Source organism: Filicampus tigris, chromosome 16, assembly GCF_054856515.1.
Source record: "Filicampus tigris isolate MCC_2025a chromosome 16, RoL_Ftig_1.0, whole genome shotgun sequence".
Lineage (NCBI taxonomy): Eukaryota > Metazoa > Chordata > Actinopteri > Syngnathiformes > Syngnathidae > Filicampus > Filicampus tigris.
In genome coordinates, this window is record NC_141232.1 from 2,533,881 (window position 1) to 2,546,406 (window position 12,526).

Consider the following 12,526-nt stretch of genomic DNA (forward strand, 5'->3'; position numbering starts at 1 on the left):
TTACGCCACCTCCCACCATCCCTGTCGCATCCAACGCAGCTCCCACTCGCCTCCCGTCTTTTTAAGCATGAAGGGGCTGGGGGAGTGCGGCCCTCTCCCACTCCCGTCCTCCTCCTCCTCCTCCTCCTCCTCCTCCTCCTCCTCCTCCTCCTCCTCTTCTTCCTCCTTTCCTCCTCCTCCTCCTCCTCGCCGTTTGCCTCTCGCCGCTGTCGAGAAGGAGAGGGAGGGGAGGAAATGGCGGCGGGGGCATGCGGCGAGGAGGATCTCTCCCGCTCCCTCTCCCTCTCCTCCTCCTGGCCGATGCTGGGCCCGATGAATCGGAGCATCTGGTTCATTTACAGGTACCCGTCCAACCTATTATTATTCTTATTTTTTTTTTTTTGAACCTCCTCTCCATCCTTCCGTCGCCGTGGTCGCCGTAGGCGGGAGTCGCATGCCTCGGCGTCACGGCTGGCAGGATCGATTGGAGCGACTTGACAGATGTTGCGGCGCTTGGATTTGTTTTGATTGTGTGCGTGTGTGTGCGCGGCACGTGTGCCAGCGTTTGACTGAACGAACGTGCGCGAGCAGCGCACGCACACGCGCGCCCCGTCGGTGTCACGCCTCTGTGGATTGATGGCATGTTGTGCGCGGTCATGTTTGCCGCGTGTTTATCGACGCATGTGAGTCTGGATTCCGCAGTCAAAAGCAATCGCGGCGTAGTTCCGCCTCCCGTTTGGGACGATTTCGAGTGGATTTTGCCCACGAACTCATTGATCGCGTTCCGACGGTTGCACGTCAGTCTCATTTTAGCATCGTCAAATGACCTGGGAGTGGAAAAATGACGAGTAACTCTTGTTAGAAGTCCTACTTTTAGCTATTTTTTTTTCACAGGTAAACACACAATGGGATAAAAAAAAGCACAAAAAAAAAAGATTCATTCTAGAGAATCTGGACCATGTCCACTTTGAAGAAGTGGCCTTGAATTTCATACGCTTGCTCTGACATAGACAAGTGGTATAAAGGGAATGTTTGGAAGACATAAAGGCAAAGAAAGCACTCAGGCGAGGCAATTTGTACCCTGCTTGTGCACACTACACTTCCCTCCCTCTTGCACGTCGACGAGATTTCTTGCTATGACTGATAATTGCTACTCGAAATAAGCTACAAAGTCAGAAAAGTTGACGTGGCGTCAAAGAAAAAAATAAATAAATAAAAACTCACACGAAATAATCCATGCCATGCACAGGCACGGTACTTATTACTGATAACCGGCACCTACAACAATTGGGGGGAAAAAAACCCCCCAAAACAAAACAGAACCGCACCTCTGTGGAATGTTTCTCATGCTTGCTATTAATGAGAAGTCACAATAAGCATAAATAAGCACAACCACTGGAAATAGCCTCAGCCAGGAAGCTTGCAGTAAAGCTACGGCGCAAGTCAACGTAGCGCTCGCGTTTGACGCAAGCAGACTTTTGAGGGCTACCGTATGACCCCCAGAAGAGGCATTGTACCCCCCGAAGCCACAAGCATGGACTCCGTTTGACGTCACTTCCCCTCCTGCTCGTTTGTTTGTCTGAGCTGAGCTTGCGGCACTGCAACGCCGCTCCGATTCTTCTCTTGCGGGTTTGAGACGGCGAGAGAGAACAAGTGGCCGAGTCGCAAAAGCCTTGCGGAGCGTCGCGGGCCAGTTGCAGACTTCAACTAAAGTGCACAACTATTAGTGGCTTTACGGTAGCTTTATGCTAACTTTTGGAGCATTTGCAGTTACTTTCGAAAACATGTTTGAACTGGAGCTTGATTTTTTTTATCCGGACAACTTATTTTTGACACGTGCAGATTTCGGGGGCATTTCGGTTATCTTATTTGTACCTGGAGGATTAATAGCAGGGGCGGAGCCACGGGGGGGCCTGGGTGTGCACGGGCCCACCCGGATTGACACACTGCCCACCCAGTGAGATTCATGAAAAAAAATAGATACTTTGACATTTTTAGTCAATTATTTTTGAATTTGTGTTTAGTTGTGTGTGTGTTTTTTTTTTAAATTGAAGATTAAGAATGGGATAATTGTGGTTGCCTAAGGAAGTTCTGAACTTCCTTTTATTCCGTTTGTCATTTTATCTGAATATACAATGTGTCGGAGGATTGTGCTCAGTAAGAGAAATATTCAGGGCCACCCTGATTTTACCAGGCCCACCCATTAGCTCCGCCCCTGATTAATAGTAGTCTTTTTTTTTTTTTCCATGTGCAAGTTCTGGAGGATTTACCGTAGTCTTATTTTTACTTGCACAAGCTTTTGGATTTGTGATATTATTTTTACCTGCACAATTGAGAGATTTATGGTCGTCCTATTTTTGTCCTCTTTGTTCTTTTCCACTTTCCCCCCCCTGCCCACAGCTTTTGGAGGTTGGAGATTTACCATTGTCTCATTTCAATCAGTGCGACTTTTGGAAAATGATGGTCGTCTTCTTTGAATCCGTGCAACTTTTATGGCGGCCTTATTTTTCCTGGCAGAACCGGCGTTTTTACTTTGGTGGTTTTTACAGTAGCTGTGTCAGCGCTAGATGAGTTCACCTATTTTCCTTTGTTTCTGGATAACATATGTATTCAAATGCGTATTAATAACTCCTGCTTTGACGTGTTCCTTTTTTTTTTTTTTTCCCAAAGAGAAAAAAAAAAAAAAAAAAGCAGAGAACTGAATTAAAACCCATAGAGAGTTGACTTTGTGAAACTCGACTGGGCTGATAAAACAAAGCAAAGCCTTCAAACGTGTTTGACATCAATGCAAATGTTTTTCTCCCTGGTTACTCATGATTTAGTGGGGGGGGGGGTGTGTGTGTGACATGAAAAGTCTGTTTTTGTGCATCATGTGCGTGCTGAAAGATGACAGCATGATCAAAGCCTCTCATCCGATGCTTTGACGACGTTCCCCCCCCCCCCCCCCCCCCCGCCTTTTCACTAAATCACTGTGCCGTGTGTAAAGCAGTCGGAAGTCTCGTTTTGGCGACACCGATACTTTTGTAACACAAATTTTGTCATTTTGTATATCAAATACATTTGCCCCCCCCCCCCATGAAATGAATTGTCCCGCCGAATTGGCGGTGTGGCCCGCGTCTCAGCTGCCCGTTGTTCTCCCCACCACAGCGACTACATCATCAAGGAGAAGACGGTGCTTCTGCAGAAGAAAGACAGCGAGGGCTTCGGCTTTGTGCTGCGAGGTGCCAAAGGTGAGGAGGAAGAGAGCGAGAGCGAGCGCGACGCAACGGAGACGACGACCACGTCGGGCCGTGTTGATTCCTTGCCGTCTTGCAGCTCAGACCCCCATCGAGGAGTTCACCCCGACGCCCGCCTTCCCCGCCCTGCAGTACCTGGAGTCGGTGGACGAGGGCGGCGTTGCCTGGCGGGCCGGACTCAGGATGGGCGACTTCCTCATCGAGGTAACCTGCACGCATGGCGTTCGGATCAAAAGATGCATACGAGGCAAAAGTCCAGCTTTTATTTCGCGGTATGGACATCAAGAGGCCATTTAAAAATCGACCAATTGAACGTGGGATTACTGATCAAGTCGTCACGCACGTCGTTAATATGCCGATGATGTTATGAGTAGCAGCGATGCGCTTCTGTGTTTGATTCCGCATGATACAATAATATCACATCAACTTGTACATGGAGACGGGCAGAGCTTCTCTGTATGCCACAGTAATATTGATCATTCCTCGCAGAGGAGAAAGAATATATGTCTGAGTATTGTTCTATTATCTGTTTTCACTGTTTATGTTCAAATGTATTTGTTGCATTTGGGGTTATAACGCTGCAACACCAATGCTATTTGTTAGCATGTCTGCGGTGTTTGGCTTTGCTTGTTAGCTAAAAAGCGAAACGGACTATCCAAAGGTCAAGCTTTGTAGTTGTTTGCCACCACTCAGCACTCTGGCAAGTCAAAGCAAAACAAAAAAATGTCTTGACGAGTGATGGCTTGTATCTCGGTAAAACTCCCAAGTGGGTATCTGCCATGCTAAACGGCGAGCAGGAAAAAGAATCCCAACGTCTTCCAGGTCAACGGGCAGAACGTGGTGAAGGTGGGTCACCGCCAGGTGGTCAACATGATCCGGCAGGGCGGCAACAGCCTGATGGTGAAGGTGGTCATGGTGACCCGCAACCCCGACATGGAGGAGGGCGCCCGCAAGAAAAGTAAGGCGTCGGGCGACGCAGGCGAAGGAAGCCTCGCGAGTGACCCCTTGTGGCCGCCGCTGTGCTTGCGTTGCAGTCCCGCAGCAAAGCAAGAGGCTGAGCGCGCCCGCCATCGCCCTGCGCTCCAAGTCCATGACGTCGGAGCTGGAGGAGATGGGTGAGTCCGCGCTCCAGATGGCTTCAAGCAACGCTGCGCTCGCTTACTTTCCTTCCGCTACCGTCGATATGATTCAATTCAGCCTTTCGCAAAATGGTAGTTCTGTGTTTTTGTCTTTTTTGGTGGGTTGTTGAACTGAATATTCAACCGTTGACATTTTCTGGCCCTTTGATCTCATTCAAGCCGGTCCTTATCGCAGCGCAGTAAAAGTGACAGGTCGGGATTGAGCAATTGTCAAAATATTGAATTCAAACGGCAAGAATGTGTTGATTTCATCGTATTTATTCATCAAGTTTTCACTGGCCCGTCGGAGACGTTTGGATGGCCCAACGCAGTCACGTCATTGCCCCGGGCCACCGGGCCGCTGTTCATGTTGAGCCCTCTTATTTTATTGAGATTTAATTAGTGATATTGAAGGGCAAGGATGTTTTAGTTTTAGAGTATTTTCCAACAAAGTTCAAATATGAGTTTACAAAATGGACGATCGCTTAGGCAAATTTGCACTTGCAGATGTTTTTCCCCTCCGGTCCTATGGGTGGCAGTATTGGTTATTGCGTAGCAGGTTCCACCCGTCAAACTAAGAGAGACTGACCATTTCTTCTGTTTTGTCCCCCCGTGGTGCCATCGGAACGTTTGGACAGTGGAAAGAGGTGCAAGTCTTTATTTGATTGATGTCATTTGGTAGTGCATGTCAAAAGTGTCTTGGCGATAACTTGAGTTGACTCATGCGCAAGACAATTTTTGCGCCCAAGTGCATGTCCCGCTCCGGAGAACGTTATTAGTATTCCGCATAACTCTGCTGTCACGCTCCCGCCAAAGACGAGTGTCCTTTTTGTCCTCCCCGCAGCTGCCACCCCGTGGAAAAAAAAGTCAGGTAATCTCCCGTCCACTTTTTCATGTTTTTTTTTATCCTGAGCGTGCGCGCGTGTGCGCTCAGTCCTCGCCTTTCTCCTCCTTTCAGAACTGGAATCCTCCCAAGTGGCTGAGAAGAAGAGGACCGTGTATCAGATGGCTCTGAGTAAGGCCACGTGGTCGCCGCCATCTTGTCCCGCCTTCCTCGTCCCGTCGGTTTTCCCCGTTTTGCCATTTTGCGTGGCCGCTGTCCCCCTTCTTTTCTTTTTTTTCCTGTTTCATTGTCATGTGCGTTCCCTCCTCTTCCGTCCTTCCTCTCTTTCCCTCCTCTTTCCTCGCTCTTCCTCTCAGATAAATTAGATGAAATTCTTGCAGCGGCTCAGCAGACAATCAGCACCAACGAGGCGGCGGGGACGCGGGGACAGGGGCCCAAACGCGACAGGGGACGGACTTTCTATAGCAACGAGGTGTGTGCGCGCGCGCGCGTGTGTGGTATGTACAAAGTGGACATTCAAAACAAAACAAAAAAAAAATACCAAAAAAAGGTTTGATACATTCCCAGATTTTGTCCGTCCTTCCTTACGATAGAGTTGCTCTATATTCTTGTTTTGTTCCTTTCATCCTGTCCTCACTAAAACCCGCTTTTCTGTCTACCTTCCTCTGTTCCGAGCTTTCTGGCCTCCTTACTTCCTGTCCTCGTTCTCACTTAGCTTTTTTGCATCCTTCCTTTCTTCATGTAAAGCGTTTCTGTCCTTGGACTGCAGAGGTTCTTTGTTCTTTCTTTCTTTTTCCTCTCCTGCGGCTTTCTTTGTCTTCCTTCCTTCCTTTCCCATTCTTTCCCTCTTCCACATCCGGCCTGCTCCCCCTTCCTCCATCCCTTCTTCCTTCCTTTCTTCTCTCCGTCCTTCCCTCCCAGCTTCCGTTTTGTCCTTCTTCCTTTGTTAGCCCTTCTCGCCTATCCTCAGGCCCCCTTTTTCACCTTTCCTTCCTACTCTTCCTTCCTTTCAGACCTGCTTGGTCTTCTTTCTTGCCTGACCACTTTCCCGCTGTCCTTTCATTTTACAACCTTCCGTCTCTGAAAAAACGACATTTCTGCCTTCCCGTCTTCCTTCCTTCTTTGGTACCAGTCCAAGACTGCTTTCGAATCCGCTTTCTTTGTTCTTGACTCCCATTATCGGTCGTTAAGTCAAGGTACCTGTACGAACGCAAGCAAAAAAAACAAAAAACAAAAAAACTTTTGGCCCAGCGTGTATAAGCTATACGCATGTTTGTGTAATTAATCAACGTTTGCTCTTTCAGCCAAACTACGCGGACCAGGCCGGCCTGGCGGCGTCCGGCCTGGTTCTGGCCTACGAGCGGGGCCACTACGCCACGCCTCACGGCCCGCCGCACGGTATGCTGCGGCAGAAATCCATCGGTGAGGTGGTTTGTTTCTTCTACCCGTCCGTCAGTGCGTCCGTCCGTGCGTGCGTCCTCCAGTGCGTCCGCCTGTCTGTCTGTCCTCTGGACCCGCTGGGGGTCCGTGCTGTGCCGCTGTGTGTGTCCGTGGCCCTTTCCGTGTCTGTGAGGAAGGCCACTGCCGTCTTCCTCTCATGTGCCAGCGCTCTCGACGTAATAATTAGCAAAATTATGGAGTACCTGCTAACACTTGAGCATTAGCGACTGTTGCTGTCGAGTTGCTGGGTGCAATTTATTTTGATGTACTTGTAAATGTACATTAGTGTCATAGAATTAGTCGCATTACCATTTCAAGATGGTGTTTCCTGGTCACGTTTTTGACCGCGGAAAAACTGCTGTCTTAACTTTAACGATGAACAATGTTAATCTGCGTTGCAGGTATGCCTCACGCGTCTTTTTTTTTCTTTCTTTCTTTCTTAAGGCTTTTCTTTCTTTTGGAATGCCTTACTGCGCTGAGTTTGTCCTTTCACGCGACCGCCATGATGTGCCAACCTGATTTTTCAGAATATTGAAGGAATTCTAAATTATCGGACATAAGGGGCAGTTTTTTTCCATGATTTCTTTTTTTTTTTTTTTTCTTTTTCTATTTCCGCCAGTTGGCCCTGGAGGAGTCACAAGGTTTCACGCTTGGTCTTTTTTCGCGATACTTCACTCTCTACTGCTTCTGGATGCTAACATGACAATGTAAGACAAAGTGACTGGTACATTAGCTGGCCCAAGACTTGAGGACAGACTTGGCGGTGGGTAGACGGGCAGGTAGACAGAGACAAACATCCTCCCGTTTTCCTGTGCCTGGTCTCGCTACCTTAAGGAAGTCAAATTCAGCGTCTTTTTTTGTGGTTCCAGGGGTGCCCGAGGAGGAGAAGCAGTTCCTGCATCCTCCGGCCGTGAAGTTTGCCCGCAGTCTGTCAGTGCCCGGCCCGGAGGACATTCCGCCACCCCCGACCACGGCGCCGCCGGAGCCTCCCTTTTCCTCCGCTCCGCCCCTTGGTTGGCGAGCCAAGGCGTCGCAGCAGCCTCCCGTGGCCGTGTCGCAGTCCACGGTTGCTTCCTCGTACTACCAGCCCTACTCCCAGGCGCTGCACTTGACCCAACTGGGCCGGGAGAGGGCGGGCGGCTCAGCAGTGGACCACTCCTCTTTTTATTCCCACGTGGGCGCCCACCCCGCCCAAAGCAGGACTGCTACACGTAAGGTTGCCTATACCGGAGAGCCTACCGGTGGCGTCAAAGCGGCTGGTCTTCGGAGGGGCTACAGCGGCGCCGCCCCCCCGTCCAGCGTCGCCACCGTCATGCCGCAGCAACAGCAGACGGCTCAACCGCAACGGGTGGAGCGCAGCTTAACTGGAGCGGGGGGTCCTAAAGGCGGCGCCCGGAGGGGCAAGGGTCCCCTGGTGAAACAATCCAAGGTAGAGGACCTGCGAGCGGCCCAGGGCACGCTCGGGGGCAAAGTGGAGAAGAGCTCCATCCCCATCCCCACCATCATCGTCAAGGCCCCGTCGACCAGCAGCAGCGGCCGCAGCAGCCAGGGCAGCAGCGTGGAGGCCGACGCCCCCGCCCCCGGGGAGGCGGACGAATCCAAACCCAGCCATGGTCCTCCTCCTCGTACCTCCGCTCCTCAGCCCCCCGCGCCGCCCTCTGTCCCCGCGCCGCCGCCTCCGTCGCTGCCTTCCGTGCGAGCCCAGGACGGGCTGGACTTCACCAGCCAGTTCGGGGCGGCCGTGGTGGGCGCGGCTCGCCGGGACCGCGAGCGCTTCCACGAAGCCCGCAGGAAGAGTGCCTCCCTATTCATGTCGGCGGACGAGGACATGAGCCTCGGTGGTGACGGTGTGGGAGGGCTGACGCGGGCTCACCTGTCACAGCAGCAGCTCAACACCCAAGCTGAAAGTTCCAGCTCCAAGCTCCGGCCTTCCAAGTCCATCGACGAGGGCATGTTCTCCGGCGACACCTTCATCCACCATACGCGCAGCATGCCCCCCGCCTTTGGGCTCCCCGAGTACTCCTCGCCCGCCCTGGACTACCAGCCCAAGTCTGTTCCCGCTGACCTGTACACCGCCGCGGGCAGACAGCCGGCCCCCTCCTCCACTTTCATTCACCCCCTGACGGGAAAAGCTCTGGATCCCACTTCGCCGCTCGGGCTCGCCCTGGCGGCCAGAGAGCGCGCCCTCCGGGACGACAGTCGGTTGCGAAGGGGCCCGGAGCGCCCCTTTATCCGCCAGATGTCCAGCGTAGTCTTCCCTTCATCTACTGTCACCTCGCAGCCGGTGTCGTCCTCCGCCCAGTCCTCCAGCTCCTACTTGGTTACTTCCTCTTCCCTCGCCGCCACCACGCCTTCCGTCGGACGTCCACCCTCGCCAAGAATCCTCCGAGGGGGCGTGTGGGCCGAGGAGGGCGGTGGCGTTGTCGAGAGAGAACGGGAAGGGGGTGGCGCTCGCGAGGGGCTCAGAGTCCGCTTCTCGGAGGACAAGACCGTCCACGCGCACCCCTACCAGTCCCAGCCGTATCAGCCCGGCTTCAAGGGGAGAGAGCGGGAGCGCTCGAGGGAGCGAGGGAGGGAGGCCTCTCGAGAACGAGAGCGGGAGAAAGAGCAGGAAGGCTACGCGAGGAGAGCTGAACAGTCCGCTAATGAGCAGGGATCCCAGCAGCCCCGGCGGCCCTCGTTTCTCAGGATGGAGAGTCAAACCGACGCCTACATCTTGTCCCGCACCACTACCTCCACTCTACCGACCAGTTCTCAGCAGACGAGCAGCAACGCTACTGGGAGCACAGGGTCCGGCCTGATGGTTCTTCCACCGCCCGCCCCTTCAGTGGACGCGGACGATGAATTTGTCTACGCAGACCCCCTGCCACCGCCGTTAGAGTTTGCCAACAGCTTTGACAGGGGATACTCGCAACGCCGGCTTCTCCCCAACATAGGCCAACAGAAGGCACCGCCTCCCCCGCCTCCCCCGCCACCGCCACCGCCTCCGCCTGTCCAAAAAGAACTGTTTGGAAGCGCGTTTCCCAGCCACACGCCCCTGCCGTCGCCCCAGGCGGGCGACTCCACCGCCTCCAGCCTCACGTCTTACGACAGCGAGGTCGCCAATCTGACTCAATCCGCTCACTCTCCCTCCCAGACATCGCCCAACCCGCCGCCGCCGCCCCCCCACTCGCCCTCTATCCTGCAGCCCACGTCAACAAGCGGACCCCCGCCTCCACCCTCGGTGTCACCACCCCCGCCTCCCGGCTCCTATCACAGACCTTTATCCGTGTCCCATCCTCACCACCTGTACAACAGCACCCATGCTCCGGGGCGTTCCTCACCCACTCCGCCGCTCACGGTAACCCCGCCGCCCGCCTACCGGGGCCCCCCGGCCCTTTCTTCCACGGCCGGCACCGCCGCCCCTGCGCGGGGCACCGCCTCATTCGCCATGACCGCAAGCTGTGCCGCCACACCCGCCGCTGCTGCCACCACAACAAGCACCTCCACGCAGCTCTACCATGAGCGAACGCACGCCACATACACCGCCCCGATCCAGGGCGCCCACCACAGGACGGGGGAGCGCCACCGTCCGCCCCCGGCCGCCAAGAAGGGAGAATCCCAGGAGACGGTGGTGGACTCGGGCATAGAAGAGCTGGACAGCCGCAGTAGTAGCGACCACCACTTAGACAGCATCCTGGCTAGCGTTCGGGCCGACCGGTTGGACCGGGGGGAGAGGGCGGGCAACCGTTTAGCCGGCGGGACGGCGGAACCGGCCGAACGCGGGGACTTTCTGGAGTCGTACATGAGCTACCTGGACGGGCAGACTTTTGAGATGCAGAATGCCACGGCGGCGGCGTCAACCTACCCGAAGAGCAGTCGCTTCAGGGAGGGAAGTCGAGGGGCCGAGCTCCACAGGCAGACCAGTACCGCCCCCGCGTCTTTCCACTCTCACAGGCGAAGAGATGACCGCGAACGGGAAGAGGAGGAGGCGGAGGAGGGCGCCGCGACGGAAGACGAAAGCGGCCAGGATGGCTACGGGATGAGGGACATGCAGAATTTAGGGCGACCCGCCTCACCTTATTTTGAGCGCCCACGCACTCCCGAAATGAAGCCCCTCTGGGGTGAGGGACAGATGGGCGGTGACTCCGGGGGGCAGTTCGGGGCACTCTTAGAAGGGAAGAAGATTTACCCTCCGGCGTCGAGTATGAAGCCAAACATGATCAATGACCTGAGTAGTAAACTGCAGCAAAGAACCAAGGACAACTGGAGCAGCCAGAGACCACTGAGCAGACACAGGTACACAGGCCTTTTTGTCGCTTCATGACCTTCGGATCAGAAGCGGGGGACTCGAGTCACATAACTTGACTTCGGGTCAGACTGAGTCGCCAATTTCAGGACTTGGGATTTGCTTGGCTAAAATTACGGAAGACTCGGCTTTGACTTAGTCTTCACGTGGCTTGACTTTGACTTGAACATGACAAATCTTTCATTTATCATTTGGAAAAGCTCCAGGGTGCAATTTTATTTTTTATTTTTTTGAAAGATCGGTTAGAAGAGTGCACGGTCCACCTCGGGACGTATTATGGAGGGATTTCCAAAGATCCAAGCATTATGTTTTTGATCAAATTGTCAAAGCAGTTTGCTAACGTGCAAGGTTTGCAACTCAAAGGTGAGAAACAGAACAATTGTGACATCTAACTTCATCCGTCAATATAAAAGCGACAGGTAAAGGACAGTACGTAACTTCACCCATGTGCCTTATTCCCACCTTTTCTTCTAATACTCAGTCCAAACCTCGTGACTTGACTTTCTCTTTTTACTCCTCAGATTCTCGGAAGATTCAGCCTCAGCCCTGAGTCCCCCGTCGGCTCGCTCCCAGTCACCGTCGCCAATCTCTTTATCGCAACCTTCCCTGTGCCCGTCGCCGAGCCCCGCCTCCCAGTACCCCAACTGGGGGCGCGCGCCATCCCCTCAGCCTCCCGCCCCCTCGCAGCCTCCCCGCTCGCATTCCCCGCTGTCCCCGACGTCGTATTCCCCGTACCCGACTTCCCCTAAGCACAGACCCGTCTACCGGACCAAAGCACTCGAGTTCCAGTTCATCCCAAGTCGCGAGTCACGTAAAGACCCTCACATGCTCCAGCGCAGGCGGGCACCCAGTCCTCTCATCTCCCCGTCGGAGAGGCCCAAGTTGGGGCCGCCCCGTCCCTCGTCCCTCCCTCTGCTCCCCACTTCTCCCTTGTACAGCGCCATGTACGATCTACGGGGCTCAATCACCCCACCTTCGCCCGGTAACGCTCTTGGAGACCCCTACTTCTCGCCCTCGCCCCCCCTCTTTGCGCCTTCCGGGGCCCCGCCTCCTCCAAACTCCACCCTGGTTGTTTCCCGTTCTCTTTCTCCCACGCACTTCCTGTCCGGGACGTCCTCGCCACCCCTGCACCCGCTCCCTCCGCCCACCTGTCTGAGCTACCCGCACCTGCCGCCCCCATCCCCGACCAAGCCCTTCGCCTCCAAGCCGCTGCCCTACTGGACCAAGTACGACGTGGCCGACTGGCTGGGCTACCTGAATCTGGCCGAGCACCGCGAGCGCTTCCTGGACAACGAGATTGACGGCACCCACCTGCCCTCGCTCACCAAGGACGACTACCTGGATTTGGGCGTCACCCGTGTGGGCCACCGCATGAACATAGAACGGGCCCTGCGGTCGGTGATTGACAGGTATGGCTACCGATTGACTGACGAGTTACGGTAGATGATGGGCATGGATGGTGGAACGGTCTCCTTGATTTCAGGTTTTCATTCAGAAAGGGATTTTTTTTTTTTTCCCATAGGGCAATTTTGTGGATTTTAGATAGTATCTTCACTTTGCATTCTCGTGTTCTTTCATCCGATACTTAGCGTACTGGTCTGTACTATCAGATGTTCACGGA

At 54.2% G+C, this 12,526-nt stretch overlaps 1 protein-coding gene across 1 annotated transcript in view; it reads left to right on the top strand.

The window, feature by feature from the left end:
* The window catches only part of shank1 (SH3 and multiple ankyrin repeat domains 1), a 41,764-nt gene that overhangs the window by 26,788 nt on the left and 2,450 nt on the right, over positions 1–12,526 (top strand). The window contains 11 exon segments of the mRNA XM_086054762.1: positions 3,127–3,209; positions 3,295–3,419; positions 4,038–4,173; positions 4,250–4,330; positions 4,972–4,980; positions 5,178–5,204; positions 5,292–5,348; positions 5,534–5,649; positions 6,482–6,599; positions 7,487–10,895; positions 11,427–12,314. Of these exon segments, the coding sequence (XP_085910888.1) occupies positions 3,127–3,209; positions 3,295–3,419; positions 4,038–4,173; positions 4,250–4,330; positions 4,972–4,980; positions 5,178–5,204; positions 5,292–5,348; positions 5,534–5,649; positions 6,482–6,599; positions 7,487–10,895; positions 11,427–12,314 (5,049 nt within the window).